The sequence below is a fragment of the Bicyclus anynana genome, chromosome Z (genome assembly GCF_947172395.1).
Source record: "Bicyclus anynana chromosome Z, ilBicAnyn1.1, whole genome shotgun sequence".
Lineage (NCBI taxonomy): Eukaryota > Metazoa > Arthropoda > Insecta > Lepidoptera > Nymphalidae > Bicyclus > Bicyclus anynana.
In genome coordinates this window covers 7253602-7280267 of record NC_069110.1, presented here as the reverse complement: position 1 = coordinate 7280267, position 26666 = coordinate 7253602, and the positions used below count along the sequence as shown (strand labels likewise).

The 26666-nt window shown below is 37.0% G+C and overlaps 2 protein-coding genes across 2 annotated transcripts in view; one reads left to right on the top strand and one right to left on the bottom strand.

Moving 5' to 3' along the window:
• The first annotated feature begins 11364 nt into the window (after positions 1-11364).
• LOC112056468 (uncharacterized) lies at positions 11365-12657 on the top strand. Its single transcript, XM_024096903.2, has 2 exons — positions 11365-11537; positions 12105-12657. Exons 1-2 carry the CDS (start codon positions 11365-11367, stop codon positions 12538-12540), a joined length of 609 nt encoding a protein of 202 aa, XP_023952671.2. The 3' UTR covers positions 12541-12657.
• Positions 12658-13283: 626 nt separating this feature from the next.
• Positions 13284-26666, bottom strand: part of LOC112056469 (protein scabrous) — a gene marked incomplete in the record, with an annotated part of 24273 nt that continues 10890 nt past the window's right edge. The window contains 4 exon segments of the mRNA XM_052890677.1: positions 13284-14967; positions 15089-15289; positions 15559-16017; positions 24779-24946. Of these exon segments, the coding sequence (XP_052746637.1) occupies positions 14236-14967; positions 15089-15289; positions 15559-16017; positions 24779-24946 (1560 nt within the window).

Here is a 26666-nt window from a genome sequence, read left to right as displayed (position 1 = left end):
ATCTGATTCAAGTAGTCATCATCATCATCATATCAGCCGATGGACGTCCACTGCAGGACATAGGCCTTTTGTAGGGAGTTCCATACAAAACGATCTCGAGCCGCGAGAATCCAGCGGTTCCCTGCATCCCGCTTGATGTCCTCAGTCCACCTAGTGGGGGGTCGCCCAACACTGCGCTTTCAGGTATGGGGTCGCCATTCCAGCACCTTGGGACATCATCGTCCATCGGCTTTTCGAACTATGTGGCCTGGCCATTGTTGACTGTTAATGATGATGATGATGATGATAATATTAAGTAGAATTAATTTTAAACTTTAATCAACTTGCATATTTGTAACAACAGCATGGCCGTATTAGGCCTACTCGAAATCGAACATCCGTTGATTTTTGAAATCGAAATGAGCAAAAGCATGCTCATTTCTAGCAATGTTCATACATGCCATTAAGTAGCAATTATTGCTCAATAGTGGCATGCTTGCATGCTAATAATGCATGTGTAAGGCCTTATTCGCACGATAGTTTTTTTAACGGACGTTAAAAAAGCGTTCAAATGTTGTATGAAGCCCTCATTCGCATCGTTAAAATACAACAAATGCATTCCCTAGTACATGTTCACACGACAACGTTTTTAAAACACGACACTTTTTTGAAAAATTTTGGAAGTTGGAAATAGACTTTCAGCCCTCATTCGCACAGGAGTTTTTTTTACGAATATTAAAATAGCGTTCAAATACAATAAATGTATTTTCAAGTATATGTTTACACAACAGCATTTTAAAACATGACGCTTTTTTTGGGCAATGTTGCACTTTCAAAAGAAAAAATTAAAAAAATTACTTTCATACTATATTTGAACGGTTTTTTAACACCGTTATGGTATAAAAGTAATTTTTTCAATTTTTTTACGTTAATGTTAAAAAAACCCTCAATGCGAATGAGGGCTAACAACGTTATAAATATACCATAATTACGAACGTTATAAAAGCGCCAATGGTTTTAACGCACCGTTTTTTTAACTCACGTGCGAATGAGGGCTTAAATGACGTCAATCGCTTAGGTAATTACATACGGTATTGGGTGACGTTTATATGTCTTCGTTTTGTGCACTACCTTTGCGTATCAAAGCTTACAGCTTTACGAATGCAACTGATAGATCGGATTTGCAATTTCCTCGCTTTTAAATAGGTTTTAGATTTATTTCCGGAAAAAGGAATAAATAAGACTATTATATATTTTATTACAAAGAAAGATGCATTTGACATTTCTAAAATCTTTATTTATCTTACATTCATATCTTGGCTATTTCGGATGCATGACATAACTACGAGACGCTTGCGACTTTGTCTGCGAAAAAGCTTTCATCCCCCTTTTATCTCCATCACATTACACATTCTAACGATATAAACTACATATTTCTGTTAATATTAACTTGAAAAATTAGAACAGGAACCGCGCGGCGTCAGCTGATTTTTTTATAAATGATAAAAAAACTAGATGACGCCGCGCGGTTCCACTCGCGTGGTTCCTGTTCCAGTATGAATACGGGGATAATATAGCCTATAGCCTTCCTTGAGAAATGGTCTATCTAACACTGAAAGACTTTTTCAAATCGGACCAGTAGTTCCTGAGATTAGCGCGTTCAAACAAACAAACTCTTCAGCTTTATAATATTAGTATAGATTCGACTCATATTAAAAGCCTATTTTGAGCCGCAAAATATCTTCTATCAATAAAACTGATACAAGACGTGTCTTCAGTCTATATACTCAACACCAAATTTGGTATAATATAACAAAAGAATTGAGCTACAAACCTCCTGGAAACACGCAGAATCGTAAACTGCGCTCTGAGTCCAAAACTGTATACAGAATGCTGACGTCGATACTTGCATACTCACATCACAGCGCCTGGTTTAGTATGTACAATAATAAATTTTGTATTGCAGGTCTTCTGTAAAGACTATTTCGCTGGTCATGCCACATATGACATTGTCAGGGAGAGCTTTTGTTACGGGATGGGGACGCTGCGATTTCACCGTATGATATTTTAATGGATTCTCCCTATTTACATGAATAGTGTAATAGTTATTTGTTATACTAGTAGGAAGGATGTGTAGGTTTTATCATGCAATTGACGTGCTAAATAACGTCGACATTTTTTATTAGGTAGAGTTTTTTCTTTATAGGTCCTAGCCGATGCCTCGCGGTTTTACCCGCGTAATTCTCGTTCCCGTCATAATTCGGGGATTAAAGAATTTTCAAATTCGGTTCAGAAACTTAAAAAACTACAAACTTTAACTTTATAAAGATGATTTGAATAAAAACCAAACTAACTGTCACTTTCCTATTATATGTATTCTTTATATTACTCTTTTGTAGTTTCGAGAATCAATCACGTGGTGCTGTTGCGTTAAGTTATACTCGTAATAAGTAAAGTAGGAAAGTAGTAGGTAATAAGTATAATAATCTCTTATTTATTTATTACTTCTTTTTTTTAAATTTTTAACAATATAAGTATCAAATACAAAACATATTAAAATTTATAAAAAAAATTCACCCTCCCGCTGCGAGACTTCTGACGAGACGAGAGAGATTTGCTTGCCCAAGCAACCGGTGGTCAGGGCTCCAGATCGAGGAACCTCCTCACAATACGCGCCGTCTCAAGAATCACTGCCTTTTGTATCCGACTCTTGATCCAACAGTTAAGCGAAAGCTCCTTAAGGTGTTGGTCGAAGCTTTTCGCTATAAGACCATTGACTGAAACAACTATCGGAACAATAATAGTTGACTCAACATTCCACATGGCGGTAATCTCGTAAACAAGGTCCAAGTATTTTGATAATAATTTTGGCAACAGAGGGGGGAGCTAAACTTACTATAAGTATAATTATTGTTAGTGTTTGTAATAATTGTAGTTTGCTGCATTTTGTTAAATAATTAAATATATTAAATTCAAATTTAATTCTGCTTGGAGTACGCTTATAGGAGAGCCTGCGATAGCTAGACATACTATATTTTATGAAGGCTGTAACATTGGTCTTACCACACGTACGAGTAAGTCCGGTAGCCAATTGTGAAGTTTAGGCCGGCTTTGGAAGGTAGCATATTGTACAATAGTGGGTAATATGAGACATTAGAGTTTAGACCACCAAGATGCACATTTGTTTACATTTATGGCACATAATGTTTAAATGAGTAGATGCTCCTATTACCTCTTATTATATTACTATTATACTAAACAATGTTTATCTTAATGTATCATATTGCAACTGAGTATTGCAATCATAGGCATAAATGTACACGTGCCTTAGATCGTCACTTTGTATACGCTTATCGATAAAAAATTATAATAATAATTAAATAATTTAAATGTAGTCAAAATCCTAATATTTAACAAATTGACATAATATACTCGCAGTCCGGTCATTTTAGACTTTCGAAGTTACATAAATTCCCAACAAGCTGAAAATCAGTAAGATTGTTTAAAATATGATTAAAAATAAAATTTTAAAGTTCCCCATATTTTCCCTGTAAGGAAAATTTTTAATTCAAGGTCAAAGGTAACGAAATGGGTTCTTCGCGATTTTCAGCAAAACGGTAAGTTTGATCATAAAACACCTAAGGTAAAATTGTAGTCCACAAAATTACTTATTGGGAACTTTCAAATTTTATTTTTAATCATAATTTAAACAATCTTACTGATTTTCATCTTCTTGGGAATTTATGTAACTTTACCCTTATTTTTTGGTTTAATTTGGCCGGTCTGATATGAGCATAGATTTATAACACAAAGATAGTGTGTAGACGCATGATTCGTTAGCCGTTCTATGTGCCCCAAAATGGGAGCCCTTGACGCATCGCGACGCTACAAACTACACTTGTGGGCGTATCGGCGACTGTAATTAGCTTAGCCTTTACACTCACATAGTTACAGAAGTAACTTACGTTTGGAGTGAAAAATTGTTAGGGTTGCGAAGCAGGTCTATAGATATTTATTTTTAGTATAAGTACATGAGTATAGAAGGTTGTTTTTACCATACATTCTTTTTCTACCCACTTATGTTAATGCAATAGTGATTTGTGTAAATTGGTTTTACGAGTTAAGCTAATAAGCTTTACTTTTACGCATGTAAAGCCACGGCAGAGCTTTAGTAATAAATAATATAAAATCGTATCGGGATCGTTTTCCATGAAATCGTTAATTAATTGAAATGTATTAAGGCTTCAATATTCGTAATTGAACTGTGAAACCTATTTAAAATTGATAAATTCAAATAATTATCGTTTCATAACAGTTAAGTAGGCAATTCAATACTTTAAGTATCAGTTTGCTTTATTAACATTTTGATTTCGTTTGAATTTCAATCTGAACAGGAAAAGCCACACCGAGATTATTCAGTTACTATAATGAATAGGGATGATGACAGTTTTTTAAATTGTACATAAATCAAGAGTATGCTAATAGTAAAGCAATTTTGTAAAAGTAACAGGGTATCTGCGATCATTTCTTTCGGAGCTACAGGGATTTGAAGTGTCAGATTTGGATCCCTGAAAAACGCTCCATACGAAATGGCACGAACTAATGACGTCGTAGGTAATGTAAGGATCGTTAGATTTGTATGTGCGTTCAAACAAAATTACTAATATCTTTGTTATTTGTGCGTTTATGTTTATAGTTCATTCTCGCATTCTTGCATATCTCCCTGGTTTCTTCCATTCACATCAATTATTATCTTGAATTTGGTTCAAGAATCGTCGCTTTCCCCTTTCAACAATGATATTCACACTTGCCATATAAATCCCTTTTGTCAGTCTCCTTTTAGCCCTCCTACGTACTCAAATCGTCTAAGCATCATTTGTCATTTTTTGTTACTGCATCCTCTTTAATAGCCCAATCTACAGATTTATTATAAGTATAGGTATAGGCCAAAAATGCAATCAGTAAAATTTTTGTCTGTCTGTCTGTATGTTCGTAATAGAACCAAAAACTACTGATCGGATTTTAACAAAACTTGGTACAATTACTCCTTTTTCTCCTAGGCAGGTTATACAGGAAGAAATTTTTTCAAGTACGGATATTTTTATATTTTGTACATAAACAAAATTTAATGAACACGTATTTTTTCTTTTTTTTTTTAACTCAACAATAACAAAGTTATCGTTAGCTAAAGTTTAAACATTTAAACAGAATTTGAGGGTCACCCTATCGCTGTACTAAGTAATAGCACAGTAATAGGCAACTACAAAATCAGCTGGTAGGTACTAGGTTAGCGAGCGCCCGCGCCGAGGGCCGTTGACCTTTCTACGTTTATTTTTGTACCTATTATTTTTTATAATAATTAAAGGTCGTCACTTTTGAGTTGAGTATCGATTTTCCCTTCATACTTTATTGGGCTTAGGACCATCAATAATGCGTAGTAATAATAAAAATTATAAACTTTCGATTGGAATAATGAAATACAAATGATGATTATTATTACGCAAACTTTTGCTTTAAAGGATGATTCGACTTAAATGCGCAAGCGACGGCAGATTGTCTGTCACTGGTCGCCCATCGGCAATTCGGCAGGCGTCCTCAGGGATTTTTCGATCCCTCACCCCTGCCACCCCCGTCAGCCGAAGCCGAAGCGATATGACTACTGCCGGTATTTCTTTGTCGGCGTCTTACAAAGTGCCGCCAGCAGTTGCGCAGTTTGTTTGGGAATGTGTCCATTATTTTGTTATTTCTGAGACATAAATTGAAAAAAAAAATTACATAAAATGTATCGAACTGTTTGTAGATTTATGTTCTATTAATGATACAGAACCACGAAAAAAAATGTCCGCACTAAAGTCCGAATCACCCTGTATAGTATACTTTTTATACGATACGATCAATAACAGCTGAGCAGTGAAGGGAAATGTTGGGAAAACGGGAGAAGTTACTCCATTTTTTAAGCTTCAGTCGCCTGGTAGGGTAGGGGTATGGTAGAGGTAATATTTTTGAAAACCAAAATGATTTTGTGTTTTATTCAGGGAAACGAGTTGTGTCTGCCTCGAAGTTCACAATATTATCCCGATGAAACGATCGACCCAATGTTGAGGAGTATTTCATTTGCAATTAATCCACAAAGCTATTACTGCGAGGGATACAAACGGGTATGTAGGTTTGTAATATCAGTGAATGATTTTAGCACACAAGGTAAGGGAGCCCATGATGCTAAATGTGGATTTACTCGAGCGTTGTGGTGACCTATTGGATAAAAAAGAATAATCAATATAGGTACTATTTTCGGTTTCAGCACTAGGGGAAAATTAACGATTGGGTCTATTTGCACTGAAAAAATTTTAGAATGCCCTTCCGGTTTTTGTGTTTCTTGACACTTATAATATAAACACTTTCAAAGCAAGAGTGAATAGGCATCTTATAAGTGAGCGAGTTCCAGCTTAGAACTCACTGATACTATCAAGCATGCTTATCGAGCAACCATGGGCCTTCCTTTCACAAAAAAAAACTTTAAAATTGAACAAGACTAAAAATGGAAATATCACGATAGACGACTTAAACCCTTAGGTTACGTTTAAATTTCAGGTTTCTTATTTTTTAGCTATTAACTAAAGCACTTCTATGATTTTATTTGGGGTTGGTATTTATTTTATTGCTCTTTACGTATTAATAATATTCAATGCCCATTCCTCATATGCCTCAACAGTTCCACCGTAAATCGGCCGGGCTCATCATCAAGCGATCGTGGTTCGATCCCCGCTGGATTATTGGCGTACCCAATTTTAACACAGTATTTTCCGCCTTGTTAAAAGAAACTGGAGTATTGGTCATATTTAAAAGATAAGGCAAATATTCTTTAAAATATATATTCTTAGTGGAGCTACTCAACCATATACCTACAAGGTATCCTCCCTTACTCTTCACTCACGTACTCACCACTGTACTGCTCAGAAATGACGGCATAGTGTTCAGAGTTATTTTCTGACGAAACAGCCTTCTAAGCGTTATTCACGTTGGTTCATTTCACAGGTAACTTTTGTTAAAGGGCTTGTAGTCTCGCTCATCTGCCGTGCTCGAGTAAACCAAACAATTCCCCGTCCGGCTCTCATACTATATGCTTCTACATTTACACACTACTACGAATTATATGCAACATCAAAGGCTGGAAGTTATCTAGGAACACTTTCCAATCTTGAAATGTTTCACTTGCTCGGTATACTGACTTTCGGAAAATTACAATTTTGCAAGTTTGCGACTTCATGTCGACCTTTGATGTCCAGATCTTTGGAATATTATGAAAGCTGAAAGTTTGTGCTTTAACCGGAGTGAACTATGAAGGTTGAACATGGTAGCTTTAAGAGGTAAGTGTATAGAAAGTCCAGACCCTCATACTTCGGCCTTTGTCACCTTCTACCTCCCAAAGCCACCATGGTCCAAACTGCACAGTGACCTTAATACTCGTACTTGTTTACGATAAGAACATAGTATAACAATTTTTTTTTTATTCTTTCCAAGTTAGCGCTTGACTACAATCTCACTGTAATGTTTGTATTAAGAATACTTTTGTAACTGACTGTACACTATTATTTTATATAAGACTTTCGTAGATGAGTGTACTTTTGGTGATAATGATGTTATTGACGATTACTAATGACTAATTACCGCTAACTAGAGTAAAGTCCAGAGATGTTTATTTACTTTAACTAAATGATGTTGTTATAGTCTTAGGTTAAAAGCTCCTCCACCCAATATTGTAGTTAGTTTCTTTCTAGTTCTCTTCGTGTATAGTAATACTTTATATTACTATACAGTACTATATAGTACTTTCATACTATAATAAAGTATTATTACATCGTAACGTCATCAACCCATATTCGGCTCACTGCTGACTAGCTCGAGTCTCCTCTCGGAATGAGAGGGGTAAGGCCAATAATCCACCACGCTAGCCCAATGCGGATTGGCAGACTTCACATACGCAGAGAATTAAATAATTCTCTGGTATGCAGGTGTCCTCACGATTTTTTCCTTCACCGATTGAGACACGTGATATTTAATTTTTTAAAATGCACACAACTGAAAAGGTGGAGGTGCATACCCCGGACCGGATTCGAACCCACACCCTCCGGAATCGGAAAGAATATGGAAGAGGGCTAACTTGGTAGGAGGAGGTTAAAAATCAAATCCACCCCTTTCGGTTTCTACACGACGTACCGGAACGCTAAATCACTTAGTACATCTTTGCCAGTAAGGTGGTAACTACCCACGGCCGAAGCACAGAAAAGATATTACAACCAGTAGTTGGACTTCATACTAGAGGTCGAAACGCGAGCTATACCTACGCTCCTTGAACATGGGGTGATCGTAGGGTGAAGACAGTCGCGACTGTGCCGCGGTGACGAACGAACGCACGGTGTATTAACAGAGTAAAGTGTATTAATAGTATTAGATTTTTTTAATTATGACCAGTAGGAAATACTGTGCCGTTTTTGGATGCATGAATTCAAAATTATCCCATCCAGAGATAACTTTTTTTAAGTTACCTGGAAACTCTGAAAGGTTAACTTTAAAATAAATTTACTTATTAGTAGGTAGGTACATAATCTTGTATTTTTTAATGGATAAGGTATTTCCTTTTATCTCCAGAATAAAGGTAGGTATCTGGATTAGTAAATAAAGTGAATAGAGTAAAGGAAAGTGATTGACACGATTTAAATATGTAGCTATACGCGGTTCATGAATCACGATACAGTAGGTACGATAAGCTTGTATTAAAACTTCGACTGCTTGTACAATGTATTGTGTGACTGTGCTCGGATCATTTGTGTTTTGTTACCCGACTGCGGCGAAGCCCAAAGGAGGAGTATGTGTTTGAATGTTATGACTTGTTGTTGTATGCGGGCGACGGGAGGAAAGGACTGCGCGGGTGTGAAGTCGTACGCGCTGGGCATCGTTACCCCCCTCCCGGACCGCGCCGACCTTCGGGAGTGTTACGAACAAATTTGCCAAGCACACATACTGATAAATGATATGTCATTAGACTCGTCTAGATAGGCCGAGTGTCACTGGGTAACTTAGTTCTTAAAAAATCAAAATGGCGGATTTTATGCACTTTAATGTGCAAGCTCATAAAACTTTTGCTCAGCTTGGCATTGGTGACAAGAATTTTAACCGACTTCCAAAAAGAATCGTATCGTATTTACAGCGATATTTCCGTCATTTGTAAACCGTTTCTTTTTTGTTTGGATGAATATTCTTTCAGGTTAGTCCCATTTTTTTCATGTCAGGATCTGATAATGGCATCCTAGAGAAATCTAGGGGAACTATCGTATCGTAGGGACAATTAGTGCGTTTGTTCATTGTTTCATTATCTATTTTAAATCACTACAATTTCATGAAGGTATTTATCTTTTTTTTTATTTGTTCACGTAGTGTGGAGGTAATACCTAGATGGCATCACCGAAATAAATATGTTTAAGAATACGACCAATCCTTCAAGATCATTGACGTAGTATCAGCCTTAATTAAATCAACCAATCAAAAAACACGCATTTTTATTTATCACTTCCCATTTTACTACAATTTACAAAGTATTTTATTTGTTTATATAAAAAAAGTTTATTTACAATCACAAAACTAAGTGGAAACACAAAGTTAGCAAATGTAATTAAATTGCTGCATGCGGGCAGCCCTATGACATGTTTACGTACCGCGCGGCTGTAGGTATTTATTTCAAAAATACGGCCGAGTTATTATACTGCTTGTAATATCTTTACTGTGGCCGAAGCCTCCCACCAGCCAGACCTGGACCAATTAAGAAAACCTTAATAGGCACAGCCGGGGATTGGAACCCGCCGGGGAGGGGAACCTTATAAAATTAAGAAACTCTGAACATATAGACCGTTTTAGAGCTGCTTTATTACTTTTACAAGATAATAATGGAGTGAATTCAAACGGTCTAGGAGCTTTCATCGAAAACACTGCAGGACGGGATATAACACAAAAATGTAGACGTAATCATAAGGTATATAAAATATACAACATATGTACATAAAGTATACATATTACGCCAGCCACAGACGCTCAAGTTTACTGTTTATAAAAATCACCCGTCCCTGAACACGTTTATATTATAAACTACAGATAGTGTTCAGAATTTAGACGGTTCTCAGAATATGCTTCACAGAATTATATTTACTCAATACGTGGAATCTATTTGCGTACTGTTACTATAGGTATTTACTCTGCTATAGCCTGGAGCTACTTAATCAAATACCTGCTGCAGCAGTAATATTATTCATATAGATATATAGTCAAAGTCAAAATCTAGTCTATTTCTGAATACTCCAGATTCGAGCAAACATTAAATTATTCTTCCAAATATAGGGCCCAAATCTTAGAACATCTCAAGTTAACAATTCCGTTATCCTAAGAAGATTTATTTCACAAGCTCTTGAAATAACTGTTTATTTTTTAAATCCATCACAAGCTGTTTCAAAAATATCGTCCAAAGTGGATATTTTAAGTACCCGCTTGTTATAATAAACTCGTTGGCACTTGATGCTTCTTTCTTTCAAAAGAAAAAAGCGGAACCCTTATGCGGAGTCACTTTGTACTCTTTGTATTACTGTATGTATGGCTGTCAAGGAATATCGTGGTAGCCGATGGATGTCCACTGCTGGACATAGGCCTCTTGCACGGACTTCCAAGCACAATGGTCTCGAGCCGCCAGCATCTAGTGGCCCTCTGCAACCCGCTTTATATCATCGATCCACCTAGTGACCTGCCAATTGCCACTTGAGCTTCGCGAGCTGAAGTGGCCTGCGGATCTCCTCAATTATGATTCAATCACGCAGAGAAATTCCGAGCATAGCTCGCTCCATCACCCGCTGATTGACTTTGAGCCTTCTAATAAAAATATACCTAGTTAGCGACCATCGTGGAGTATCAAGTTTATGTTAAAAACATATACTCAGGTCTGCAATCCCTTAAAGCTGTGACCGAACCATACTTCTAAGTTCATTATCATCATTTTATAAGGCCCATTTTAACAGCCCACTTCAGGAGAGGGATCATCTTCATCATCATATCAGCCGATAGACGACCACTGCAGGATTTACTTAGGTCTTAGGTCTTTTGGAGGGACTTCCAAACATCTCGATCCTGAGCCACATAAGTCCTCCTAGTGGAGGGTCGACCATCACTGCTCTTTCTAGTGTAGGGTCGTTATACCTTGGGACCCAAATGTCCACACAGGAGAGAAGAGGAGTGTAAGCCCACCACGCTGCTCCACGCTACTGAATAAATATTTTATTCCTAAACCCAAGGACTGAAGGTTAATAATGACATTGTTTGTAGCACGAAACGAATGTAGGAGTTGGAATGCGATGCTTAGGAGGGGCTCGTGAAGAGAACCCTGTGAGTCCATGTCTGGCAGTGCCCGGCGCGCCGCTGGTAGTCAACGCCAAGCTGGCTGGCATCCTCTCCTGGGGCTTCGGCTGCGGATACCTCCACGACTTACCTCTTGTGTATACGAGCACCCAGTACTATACAAAGTTAGTATTTTTAACCCAGCTAATTGTAATGTAAGCCCAGAGGATATGACCTCTGCCTCCGATTCCGGAGGGCGTAGGTTGAATCCGGTCCGGGGCATGCACCTCCAACTTTTCAGTTGTGTGCATTTTGAGAAATTACATATCACAGTTTCAAACGGTGAAGGAGAAACATCGTGAAGAAATCTGTATACCTGAGAATTTTCTGAGTTGTCAACGTGTATGAAGTCTGCAAATACCCATTGGGCCAGCGTTGTAGACTATTGGCGTAACCCCTCTCATTCTGAGAGAAGACTCGTGCTCAGCATTGCGCCGAATATGGGTTGATAATGATGAGTATTTTTAATGAATACCAAGTTAGCCCTTGACAGGCTATCAGTGGAATTCATAGACGTCATAGGGGTGCACCCAGGGGATCGATCAGCTGAGTGTCGAATTTGAACTTTATGCGTTTAAGAATTCGACCCAATCATCATCATTAACAATCCATATTCGGCTCACTGATCCTATCAAGTTTGTTTGTTAAAAAAATATGATGTAAATAAATTCATTATTACCTATTTGTTTCAGGTGGATTGCTAAAAACGTTGTTATATTTCGGAGAGTGACTATGAACGATTTAAGCCAACTATTCCAAGCAATTAAATCTTATGTGATTCTGGATTGGCTTTCCAGAACCAGAATCTCAATGCCGACTCCACACGATCACGGCAACGTTAACAAAGAGTTTAAACTTACAAAAGTTGACGATGTACTTGTAAAGTTGCAAGGGATGTGTTTTGATATGAGAGACTACATTTACGACGCTGAGCTGCACGACAAAAAGTTATTATTGTATGAAGATTTGAAAAGATCTGTAATGGAAAATATCACCAAGTCTGAAGTCATTAGAAACGCTTCAAAAACGTTGTTGACTTATATCGCACCCCGTCCGTTCTTAAGCAATAAAACTTTACTGGATATTAGTTTCACCTACGAAGATTATGAAAACTCTGATGATGATTAACATAACCTTAAAACAAGCGTGTGTCAGCTTCGACGCACGAATGGAGTTTACTCTTTCAGATCGACTGTCTAAATAGGTGTATGTTGTTCCGCAGTATATACTATGTACGTCTCAATACTTACGCCTGAAAAGTGTAAGGTGCGCAACCGATGAGCAGCAGGCCGCGGCGTGTGTGCCCGCCAACAGCGTGCACATGCACAGGGGCGCTCTAGGGCGCGCTCGCACGCATATGCACGCTGTTGGCGGCAGCGCACGGTGAAAGGTGCGCAGAATAGGTTGCGCACAAAAAACGTAACGCTATCATTCGTTCATCGAACTTTTCATACCAGCTGTATATGAATAATCGATTCTTAAGGAGTAAACTCCAAAAGCTAATTTGGTTAAGTTAGCGACGCAAATGCCATTCTTGTTTAATATGTGCCTTACAATACAGGGCCAAAAACGGAACGTGTTTGATAACAGCATACGTCACACTTTGACAGCCTTTTGAATACTAAACCGACTTTTTCGCGAACCGCCAAACTGTCACCACATATGTTACCGGTCTAAGGAGTTCTTCGAACCGGATCACACACGTTCCGTTTTAGGTCCTTTATTGTAAGGCACAGATTAAACAATAAGAATGGCATTTGCGTCGCTAACAGATTAAGTTTAAATATAATTACAATAGAAAACTTAGCTTTATTAGTTGGGTTAAATAAATATGCTACTTCATATAAAGGGATGGAGAAATAAAAAATCAATTTTATTGATGCTTTTATTTGGTAATTCCATTACTATTGACCGCAGTAGGAGTGCAATAGTTCGGTAATCTACTTCTACATTATACTACTAATTCATTAATTAAGCTTTCAAATACATAGTAGTAAATATAATAATTAAAAACTGATGGTTGTTAACTAAAGTGTACGACTAAACAAGTATGTGTTTAATTTGAATTTAAGTAATTAGCTCAAAGATAAATTGATATGACACTTTCGGCATAAAATAACTACATAGCATTATAAAAATACAGATAAGATATATAAATCAATGAACTGGTATCTTAATTAAGTAAAATTAGGCATAACAATATTAATTACAAATTATCTCACTATTAAATTTTAGTTTAAAATGTACATAAAGTAATAACACATTAAGAAAAAGGAAAGTTCAATTATCGACTAAAGTTAAAAAAAATAAAAAAGAAACTTAAGTAATTTCCCAATATAGTAGTCGTTATTCATTGCATCCAATTCTTATCATAAGTTACATGACGTCATTTGGGTTCATGTTACTAGCTTGCACTTAGTATGCATACTTTTAGAACAAAGTAAACCTTAAATAATATAAATTCGTACGTTCAACGTATAACAATTTAATAAATAAATGAAATCAATAATTTTATTGACATAAAAAATGTAGGCAACTAGAAATAAGTGTTTGTTTCTATTTCTATGACTTTAAGGTGAACCAGTTGTAGCAAGTGTTTAAAAAAGGTAATGTGAGTTATAGAAATATTATCAGAACGATAATGATATAAGGAAAATTTTAATTAAACAATATCTTCTACTCAAACTCTCCTGAAGCGTTAAATATAAGTACGATTTGTTTGCTACTAGGTTATCTTTGGTATGATTATTGATTAATTTATATGCACAATGTGCGTCTATAATATTTTTAATAGTTATAATGCATAAATGACTTCTTTATTATCTAAACGCATCCAAGACGACGGCGCAAGCGCATCTCGCTGGATGCAACTGCAATCCATTCGTTTCTACCCGAATCAAACCATGTCAATCCTAAAGTGTATTTTCCATTAATATTGACGTGTTGGCAGTGAGAGAACCACCATCCTCCTTCGTAATTCCCAGCGCAATGAGTGTTGGAAATATCTCGGTCACGATCAATAGCCGAAAATTCCATATGGTTCTGGTATTCGAAAGCATCACTTGCATTTCCAAAGAACCCACTCACATCGAGAATATATCCCGTGTCAGCGCTACCGACAGAGAAATGGTCATACTCGGCGAACCAGCTGCTTCCGTAAATGTCAGTCATTTCAATTCTCATTGACGAGCAATTGTCAGAGGATAGTTGATGCATAGACTCTAGGCCGAGCCAAAATTCAGAACTGGCATTACCAAAACCGTAAACGTATTCCGAAAATTTCCTATTAAATTCAACAGATCCATTTACACGACGTTGAAGAAGGGTACTGCCATTGGAGCACCAAGTCTCAACAGGAGATTTTCCTGGATGGATCAGGTATAGGCCGTCTGGACCGGAAACCTCGGAGCAATCTTTAGGAAGCTTACTTACGAGATCTTCATATTCCCTTTCTACTGGTTGCAAGGTTTTAACTTCACCCATTAGCTCTGGCAGTAACATTCCTACAGTTTCATTATTCACCATGTTCAGCAAATAAGAGTTATTGGCCTCACTCTGTAACAACCAGAAAAAATTGTTTTTAGTGTTGTTTAAATAATTAAATAATTTCAATTTTATTAAAAAATCAAAACTGTGAACTGTAAAGTAGCATTACACTAGAAATCTGGTTAATTACCTTGAGAATACGGTCGTTAAACCAGGAGTAATGCTTTTTGGACCTGGTTTGAAGTTCGATCACAGTTTCATTCATCTCCTTAATGGCCAGTCGATCCATCGCAGCGCGGTCGATCGTGTTACTAATGCTCACAGCAATAGCCTTCACCGATTGGCGCAAATTCTCTTGGTCTTCTTTCAAATACGATGATTGAGCGTTCAACTGAAAAATGTAAAAGATGTTTTATCTCACGAATTATTAACTGTTAAAATTTAAAATGCCCTTTTGGCGTTTGTGTTTTACTTATACTACGACTACTACTTTAAATAAACACTTTATAATAAAGAGGCATCTTCTAGGTAAGCGCGCTTCAACTTAGACCGCATTACTTCATTCCATCAGGCATATTTGTAGTCAAGCGCGAGTCTATATTTCTTAAAAAACTGTTTTAGATGATTTTCATTTTAGAATATTATTTCTATCTTAATTACCTGTGCAACGCTGACGTCTAGTTTCGAGATTTCCTTTCTGAATTCAGGAATAGTTCTATCAGCCTTATTTTCAATGCTCTCGATATCTTCGCGAAGCTCCAACACAGAAGCGTGAATTTTTTCGAAGTCAGATAATTTTTGGGTAACATTTTTTATTTCGTCTCGCAAAGTCTTGCTTTCGTATTCAATGTTGTCCACTTTTTCTGACATTAGGTTCCAGTTGGGTTCCTCAACGCGGTCGAGTCGCCTTTGTACGTCAAGTATTTGCGTCTGCAGGTTTTGTTGATAAGTATCGAGCTGTTCTTGCGTACGGGCAAGGCGAGAGATCTGTGCGTGAACCATTTTGCTGTGGCGTATTCTATGGCGGCGACCATGTTTCATCTTTAGTTCCTTCTCAATCTCGCGTTGATCCATTACATCGTTGGAAGTGTAGACGTTGTCCAGCTTGTTTGTCTTCAGCTGTAACAAAGGCAAACTTTTACTTATATTTACCATTATAAACCTAACGGCCCAGGCCTTGTAGTGGAGAGGGGATATGAGGCTTAGACCCACCACGCTGCTAATGCGGGTTGGCTAGATTAGTGTAACAATGTTAAATTAACAACCACTATCGTATGTTGTTGATAATGACCGGGACCAATGGCTTAACGTGCTCTCCGAGTAACGAGGGTGTAACATGACTAACTATCAAATCCGGGGAGAATTTTACCATGTTTTATGACCCGAGCCAGGATTCGAATCCAGGAACTCGTGATCCGATGCTACAAAGGCTATCCACTGGATCAATGATGCAGTTTACCTACTCATTCTCATCATTAACAATAACAATAACATATTCGAAAATCCTCAAGTATGCAGGTACCTACTTATTACTCGTATTATAAATTGCCTAGTTTTTCTGAATGAGCTATTTATCATTATTGTTGATTCAGCAGATGATATTTTATGACGTGCTTAGTTGTTTTTAGAAACAATTAATTCTTATTTTACAATTTGTATTTTAATAAAACTTGCTACGTCGCAAGACCCAATATAAATTAAAACCAGATGAATAAAGAGACAATGCTATATAACTTCTTTTACTTGTAACTAGAGGAACTTTTGGTTATTATAGGCTCTGTATACATATATACATATGTATAATGCAAGCAAAATATAATGTAATACAAAATTATTATTTTATATTTTGGTTACATTGCGTAACACGTCATTAGGTATGTACATCTACGCTACATAACTAACATCATCATCATCATCATCATATCAGCCGATATATGATGATTACGTGCCTGTAGCCTTTTGTATATAATCCCATTCCATTCCTTTGGGCCATTTCAGCACTTTGGGACCCCAACGTCCATCGGCTCAGAGAACTATGTGCCCCACCCATTGCTTCTCGACTCGTTGAACAAATTTGACACTTCACTGTTACTGGACACTGGACAATTCACTATTCTAGTCGACGGAAAGTATCAACCCTAAGTTTTCATTCACTTGAGAGTGCCGACAGATCGTACGGTACCTACTCTCGAATTAATCGATTTTATTGTTCTTTACATCTGTACAATATCCGTTGTTAACTAATCAAAATAAAAGTGTTCTGTTTAAATTTTATGCGATACTGCGGAAGCAGGACCAGTTTGTACGACGCGGCGGTACGTCGCGGCCCGTATCTATGGCAGATGCAAGCTATTTTTGCTATAATTATAAATGTATGAATGAACAACATTAATGTACATCCATACCAGTATTACTTTTTATAAATCAATATGACATTAATTTTATTTACAGTGGAACGACTACTTAATGAAACACTATACTATTCGTCCGCGTGGAATTTAGTTTTTCACAAATCCCTTGAGAACCATGGATTTTTCCGGGATAAAAAGTAGCCTCCGTGTTAATCCAGAGTAAAATGTATTTCCATTTCAAATTTTAGCCGAATCGCTTCAGTAGTAGCGGCGTTAATGAGTAACAAACATCCATACAAACTTACGCGTTTATAACATTAGTAGGATTATAATTAAAACGGTTTTCGGTTTACGTTCGCTCTCAATGAAACAAAGCCTCAGGACTAACTAATTCGCACGAGAGTTAAAAAGTTGCGTTGGCGTAAGTTGAATGAAGGTCTATTTCCAACGCCCAAAATAGAAAATGCAACGCTGCGTCGTGTTTTAAAAACGCTGTCGTGTGAACATAATACTTGAGAATGCATTTGTTGTAATTGAATTGGCTTTTTTAACGTCCGTTAAAGAAACTCTCGTGTGAATGTGGGTTAAAGCTAAGCTTAATTTGCATTCAGTAAAACGGATTTCAGAAGTTTGCGTTTGTTAGGACTTATACTCGTCCCATTGGACTATGCGTGAGAGCGGAGAGTGCGCTCAAATGTAATCTGATCTCTCTATGTAAAACTTTAAACCTGAATTGGGTCGTGACTTTTGATCTCTTGGCTATAGGCGCAGGATCGTGACGTTTGGTAGTCCCTACAAAAGGCCTATATCCTGCAGTGGACGTCCATCAGCTGATATGATGATGATGATGATAATTCGAATATGTAAAATGTCATTATTGTATTATTAAGGTAATTCAATTGTTAATTTTTTTGGAGAAGGAAAAATAAAAGACTAGTTCCTATTCCCGTGAGAATATGGGGATAAAATATAGCATACACACACAAATAACGTGATTTTCTAGTAGTAAAATATTTTATAAAATCAGTTTAATAGATCCAGAGATTACCCCCACCCTCTTCATAATATTAATATAGATTTATTGTGTACGGATAAACATGATAATTAACTAATACCCCTGGGAGAATTTGTGTGTCAAAAAAGTTAATCACGCCAGTGTCAAGGATCAACTTTCATGTAAATTGTTTCGTACGGTGTGAGGTCCCAGTTTTTTGCCAGCACTGAAAGGCTCTGTTGAACAATATAGAGTGCAAACGGGTTGGTGTAAGCTTTCCGAAAATTATTTCTCACGGTCGTCCCTTGAAAATTTTGTGTGTGCTTATATTACACTGATTTTGTACATCCCGTTACTTTGCTGTTAGGTCAAACTGTAAATTTTGGCATAGAGCTAGTCTGGTCGAGTGGCACAGTGGGTAGAGATACTACTTTCTGCATTTCTGGTTCGATTCCCACAACTGGAAAATATTGTGATGTGTGATGTGTGATGTGTGATCAGTATAATTATTTAAGTATTTAAGTATATTTATATGTAGCTGGCACAAATTAATCAATAATATACAGATGTAGCGTGCGGCACACGATGGTGTCGTAGCCGCTCCAAATACGAAATTCAAAAAGTAATACATTCTTGAGTCAGTACGACACGAACCGTCGCATCAGTAACTTTCAATATTATTTTATTTTAAAAACTATTCACAAAAACTAAATAAATAAGATTATGCATCAAGCGTAGTGCCATTTTGTGAAAGAAGTGCGGTTTTATTTTTCTTTGTTCCCAAAGAACAGGCTTTCTCGGGTATTGACAAAACATCTTATGTCAAAGAAATTTGTACAAAATCTGCAATGGTATGTTCGTGTCCCGCCCCGTTTGTCGGCGGTTCGTTTCCCACAGCGCCATTGTGTGGCGCTCAATGGAATTTCCGCGGTGCATCGCAGGTGGAGGGCTATTCAGATTTGGCGACAGTGTTTTTTTTTGCCATGCCCATATAATATACAATTACATGTACCGTTCGCATTCATTTTGCGGCATTCTGTTTGTGGTGTTATACATTTTTCTGCGAATTGTGAATGGAGTGTATCAGCGAGTGAGCGATGTGTATTATTACTCGTTGTCAGAAATTGTTAATCTCTTTGATGTTAAAATAACTGGCTACATTCTTTAATATTTTATAATGACCGATGATTTTTAATTTATTAAGCTTTAATACCGGATTACATTATACTTTACAAAAATATGGAGTTTGGACAGTGGTGGCGAAGATAGCATGTTTTAAGGATCCAGACCCTCAACCGTCTAAGTATAAAGTGTATTTTTTCATATTTTCCTCGGCATATTATGAGAAATTATATTCCCAGTCGCCTGTCACTTAGCTTCGCGGCAACACTTCGAAAAACACTATTTAGTTTGAAACTTGGCGAATGGGGAAATAATTCCTCATAATTTGCCGATAAAAATATAGAAGAATTATATTTTATTCTAAGGTGGTCTGGATCTTTGAAACCAGCTATTTCCCAAAGTCACTGAGAGAATGAGCTGACAAACTTTCAGCTTTTATAAAATGACGGAGATCTGGCTGTCGCTGGTTCTCTGTCTATAGCAATTAATTGATCCAATCATCGATGGCAAGCAACGTTGCGATAGTAATATTTTATAAATTATTATTGTTACTATACCCGCGCAGTCATATTGACCGGTAAAAAGTCGCAGGAGCAGCGGTTAGCGACGGTTAGAACCACTGAGCGTGAAGGGACAAGGGCGGCAGCCACTTGTAATTATAGGTTCCTACTATTTTCTAAGCTTTAGAGCAGTAATGAACTCAAACTCAAAAGTTTCTTTTTAATCGACTTCAAAAAAAAGGGAGTTTTTTAATGTTTGTTACCTCATAACTTCGTAATTTCTTAACCAATTTTGAAAATTCTTTTTCGTTTAAAAGGAGTATGGTTCTAGATTGGACCCATTTAACTTTTGAAAATCGGTTCCGTAACTTAGTGTTAAATGAAAATAACGAAATTGCCCTTACTGTAGTGCTTTCACTATGCTAGGACACACTAAAAACAGAAAAATTAAATCTTTCTTACAAAAATATTCAACCTTTCCAACAATTCCACCATCAATTAATACGCAACTGGCTTGGCACCGCAAGGCACCTTCAACGTTATCAGAAGGTAGCACATACGATGTTATTTTTCGCTTTTTTTTTAGTTTATATTTGTTATTTTGATGTCGGTTGATTTTTTTTGTTAAAAATATTTTATTTCAAAGATGCGAATAATAAACATCATATTATTAGAGGAGTAATTAACACATAAGTTTCTTGTTTCAGTTATGTGAATGAGAAACATAATTGTAAGTATATGCCCGATTGCAATAACAGGTGTTCATGGACAATCCATTGAAGCAAACTGTCACTGAAATTTCATTTTACTAGTAAAACAACGTCAGTAATAGTTGCACTTGTCATTTTACTGACTGGAATTAATAATCTATATTAATATTATAAAGCTGAAGAGTTTCGCTAATCGCGAACTATGAACGCGCTAATCTCGGAAACTTCTAGTCCGATTTGAAAACTTCTTTCAGTGTTAGATAGCCCATTTATCGGGGAAGGCTATAGGCTATATATTATCCCCGTATTCCTACGGGAACGGGAACCACGCGGGTGAAACCGCGCGCCGTCAGTTAGTCGTACGATAAGACAAGATGACAAGTGAAACTGTCACTGTAATGTCATTTTACTAGTGAAATAACATATCATTGACAGTTGCAATTGTCATTTTACTGACTGGAATTAATAATCGTACAATGAGTACCCTTTGTCTAAAAAAATTGTGACGTAAGTATAATAAATGCTTACTTAATAGGATTGATCTATTACTACATCAGTAATCAGTAGGACGCAGGATGCCAGTATACGGCAAATGTGAACGTCACAATCCCCTTTACAGAGTTATCTCCAGTCTATGGTTCCCGTTTGTCGGGTCGCTTTTATTCATGCACGGATTCGGTCACCGCGTGGTCAGTGGCGTATTATTAATCCGGCAGATAGGATTTGGCCTGAATGGCTACATTAAAACATACTGCAATGTCCCCTTTGATCTTTTCAGCTCTCATGGTCACTGGTCAGTTACACGTAGCTCACTTATATGAAACAGTAGCCCACCTGGTCCTTTGTCTGCGATATGTTAGAATACCTGGCCCTGCATTTAGGCTCTATGGTTCGTGGTTAGCTGGTTCAGCTACGGACAATGAGGTCCAGGGTTCGATTTGGTCAGGCCAACAATTAAAAAAATACGTTATTGGGATTTTTGTTACTAGAAAAATTAACTACCACTATCAGATATTAATGTTTTTGACCAGGGCCCGTAGCCATGTGGCACGTCTATTCTCTTTCTACAAACGCTAACGCTACGAAAACTAAAAAAATATATGAGAATGACAGATTTGAGCGATAACTTGATCACGTGACCTGTCGATAGCAAATGTCATTCCCATACATTTTTTAATTTTCGAAGCGTTTGTGATTGTAGAAAGAGAATCGAAATGCTACATCGCTACAGGCCCTGGACTGACGTTTCTCTAAAGCACGAGAGGGTATCACAAACATCCCAACTGCGGGTCGAAAATTTTAACTTTAAAAAACTCAATATCTCTCACCCTGACCCAGGTTTTGAACCCCATGATTTGAAACCCCATACCAATCGCTGGACCTACGAGGCAGTTAATTACCCAAAGTGGTAAGTTATTACCCAGAGTGAATAGGTAAGTTCAGAATATTTACATACTTCCATCCAGTTCACTTTAAATTTGGAATATGCACTAAAATAGCAGATGGGAACGAATTGTTGTTTACTTTTTATGTTTTCGATGTTACTTTCGATAAAAGTTGCTCGCCGAACCGATAACCTATCGAGTTATTTGAATCATCCTTTCGGTTGAACAACTTTCATCAAAAGTTTGTACAAGTTTAAAAACAATCGCGCGCAATAAGCGCAATCGTGAAAAAAGTAAAAATCAAAACATCGAACATAGGACATCTGAAAATCTTCTTAATATATGAATGCGAAAGGTCATTCATCACGAAATCTCAAAAACTGCTTGACCTACAAAGATGAAATTTGGCAGGGAGGTAGTTTATAATTAGTAGGTATCCGCTAAGAACTGATTTATAAAGGTCGAACGGCAGACAGAGTCGCAGGTGTCCTTTAGTCAGAATATAAAATGCGGTGCTATTCCAAATAGGCTCTTGAAATTTAATTTGGTTTTTGGCACCGCCTTCAAACCCGATCAATAGTAAGGAGGATCGCTTTTTAGAGTATCTTTAAAGTCGGTACGGCTTTATTGGGTTAAAAAAGATTTTATTTCTCTGTTTATAGTACATGTCCTAGCATAGTGGCCGTAAACGCTACAATATTGGCAATTTCGTAAAGTTATTTAATTTATTTTTTTGAATTATTGAATTTTAAATTAAATGGGACCAATGTGGAAGTATTAGAAGTTAAAACTATGTATTTTTTCAAAATTGTTTAATAAATTGAGTTATGAAGTTATGAGGTAACAAATATTATAAAAAAACGGTAGGTACGTCTTTGCCGGTAGTGCAAAAGTATTTCAATACAGAATAATCATTTAACAACAATTATTCTGTATCGGAATACCTATGAAGCACCGACAGTGAACCGGCTTTTAGTTTCAGAGAGCGATAATTAAAATGAAATTCCGTAGGTATTAGATAGATGAAGCTAGAGATTCTGTTGAGAACCATTATTGTAATCCTAGCTAACGCTGCCTAGTACCTAAGACTCGCCCTAAGATCTGTATATAGGTACTCTTGGTCTTTGACTTTCATACTATTATTTTTGCAGTATGAAAATACCAGTCGGTAATAGTACCTACTGGTATATTTTTTTTGAGTTTATACTTAATCATATAACCACACAAATTTTGACGGGCTCCGTGGCAGTGGTATGCGCGGTGGATTTACAAGACGCATGTCCAGGGTTAGATACCCGACTGGACCGATTGAGGTTTTCTTTATTGGTCCAGGTCTGGCTGAAGGCTTCGACCGATATTGTTGAGTCCTAATAACGTGTGGAAAAAAAAGTATGAAAGAACTTACTGGAAAACGAGTAGGTAGGTAGTTGCATGTCTAAACTAATTAAAGCCTTCATAGCTCAACGGTAGGAGCGGTTGGACTCATCACCGAGAGGTGGTGGTTCAATCGTCACCCCGTTGGTCTATGTCGTACCCAGTTCTAGCACAGTCTTTCCCGACTACTTGGAGGGGAATGGAATATTTGTCATATTATAAAAAATATATGGCAAATATTCTTTAAAAAAATAAATAATAATTGGCATTATCCAACAATATTTAAAATAATGCAATGCATCTTGAAAATCACTGTTCAAATAGGTATACCTAATTAGTAATAACGTATCGGATCCAATTAAAACATATAATCTTGGTTGACTTATTAGAGAACTAAGCTTAGAAGATATAATAATGACAATCCCTCCTGCCGTGAATTTTACGCCGCGTTACTCCGAAGTCGATCACCAAGTATTGAAATATATGTATACCGTATATCGATTGGATAAGTATTAAGAGTACATACAAAAAAAAAAACTGTGCGTTTTAATTAATTCTGTGAGCCGTGTACCTGTACAGGGTATTGTGGAGTGTTTCCCTTAACTTCAAGGTGTTGAAAAGTCCAGTTATAGGAGCCAAACTGAATAAATAAGTTTGGCTAGGTCATAATATAAGGATGCGATTTAATGGACAAAATATAAGATCTATTTCGTCGTTATCAACCCATATTCGGCTCACTGCTAAGTTCACCTCTCAGAATGAGAGGGGTTAGGCCAATAGTCCACCACGCTGGCCCAATGCGGATTGGCAGACTACACACACGCAGAGAATTTAGAAAATTCTCTTGTATGCACCGTTAGAGACACGTGATATTTAATTTCTTAAAATGCACACAACTGGAAAGTTAAAGGTGCATGATCGAATCGGATTCGCACCCATACCCTCCGGAATCGGAGGCGGAAGTCATATCCACTGGGCTATCACGGATATTAAGATCTATTTACAAAAGAAATATTTCTTACTAAAAAAAACATTTTACAACAGATAATAAACTTTTTAATTAATTTCCTCATAGAATATACCCTAGAGTTAAGGGAAATACTTACACGCTGTATATATCACCATATTGAGAGACAGTCTTTTTAGCAGTATGACATTAACTAGGATGATGTCTGATAATTACAAAATAACAATAATAGGGATTCATGAGAGAAAAGAAATAGGGATGATGACAGTTTACTAAGTTGTATATGAATTAAGATTAAAGCAATTTTGTAGAAGTAATGCGGTATCTGCGTATCATTACTTTCGGAGCTACAGAAATTTAATATTATAAGCTTCCACACAATCATAGTTTTTTGTACCTTATTTACCCGAATTTCTGGAATCTTGTCGTCATCCCTATTGATGATTTGGACAACAACAACTTGAATAGTACACTAACCTCCTTTAACAATTTTCCTGTACCAGTCCGCATCAGAACAGTCATCGATCTTAATTCTTGTTGCTCGTACTTGATCCTCTCCACCTCGTTGTCCAACTTGTCCACTCGCGCTTCCTGAGTGCGCGCCAGGTGAGCCAGATCACGAGCTTCAGCCAATGCACGTTTCAACTGGAACAATTATATTACTTAGAACCTTCATCATTGATGATTCCGAAAAAAATCCGAATAGTTCGGTGTGTTAAAGTATTATGAAGATATTCATCACCATCATCATTATGATCATCATCTATTTAGATCATCATCAGTTATATAAGCAACGTCAATTCTCGCTATTTGCCTTTTTGCATCTAATAAACGCCATCCATCATCACGAGGTCGTCGCTTCACATAATCAAGGGGCGCCCCACATTCCGCCTGTAAGATGTCTCTCCACAGAAGGACCTTACGACACAACGATCATTGGTCAACTAACAGGCTCAAGGAAGCTCTGAGACCTATATATCGGTTACTTTAGTGCTTTGAAGAATCACTTCGTTCCCAATTTTCCTCCAAAAGTTTCCAAGCATTGCTCTCTTCATAGCACGCTGAGAGACTTAAAGTTTGTGGACTAGACTCGCTGTCACTGTTTACATTTTGGCATCGAAGTCATAACAATTAGGGTGCACTGATCAAAAACTTTCTTCTTTAGACACTATTAATGGGCGACGAGGAGACACGGCGTAGTTGTTGTTCCCAAAAGTACTTTTAAGTAAATTCAGTAACGGCTTCGAGTGAAGATCCATCAACTGTAATTAGCATTGAAGTGACTAGTTTATTTGATATGATTTTAGTTTGTCAACTCTTCTCAGCAGAACCTGCCTTCCGAACCGAGGCAATGTGAAGGCTATCCAGCATGAGTTAAAGTTCCTGCAGTGAACTAGCGATGATATATAATAAATTACCTAACATGAAATAAAAAGATGATTAGAGTGTGTCAAATATGGGTGGGGTATTTGAAAAGGTGACGAAAAATAATAGAACAGGATTGTAGAAAATTACATAATATTTTGCCCGTCTCACTAATTTGGGATAAAAAAGACAGAATATAATGATGATAATGATGATATACCTTTCAATTCGTTAACACGTCTATCAATTTCTTTTTCGATATCGACCACTTTGCAATGCCATAGAATACCATAACAGTATGAAGCAATACCCAACTGCAAATGTAGATACAATTGAACAAAATGTGTTTCATTGAAAACAGATTTTAATTAAACGCTTTCAACAAAATGCTCGATTGCTGTGTAAAGTTAATTAAAGAACTGTCTGACAAAGGAATGAATGTAACAATAGTACATCGGAAATGTCATATATACCCTGCAGTTGGAGATAATTGGAAAAAAATATTAAAAACAATATTTTATCTATACTAGGTATAGACTAGACCGCGTCTTCACGAGAATAATTGGTGTATACTTTATCATTGTACGTGCCCATTTAAGACGATAGAATGCGTATTGAAGACAGTGAAAATATATACATATGCCATCGTGAAGTAGATTATTATCCCGTAATGTATTATTTTGTTACATAAATAACAATATACCAATATCGACCCGACTAAGCTAAACATTTGCTATAGAGCGAATCTGTCAATCTTTCAGAATCATCATCATCAACAGCGGATAGATCCACTGGACACTGAGATGCTGAACATAGGCCTCTTGGATGGGCTTCCAAATACAACGGGTTCGACATTCCAGAACCTTGCGACGCCGATGTCCATCAGATCTTTAGAAACTGATGGACATGAGTCCTGTCCATTTCTACTTCAGCTTCGCGACTCGCTGAGCTATATCAGTGACTGTTTTTTCTACGGATCTCGCAGGAACCGTAGATTTTT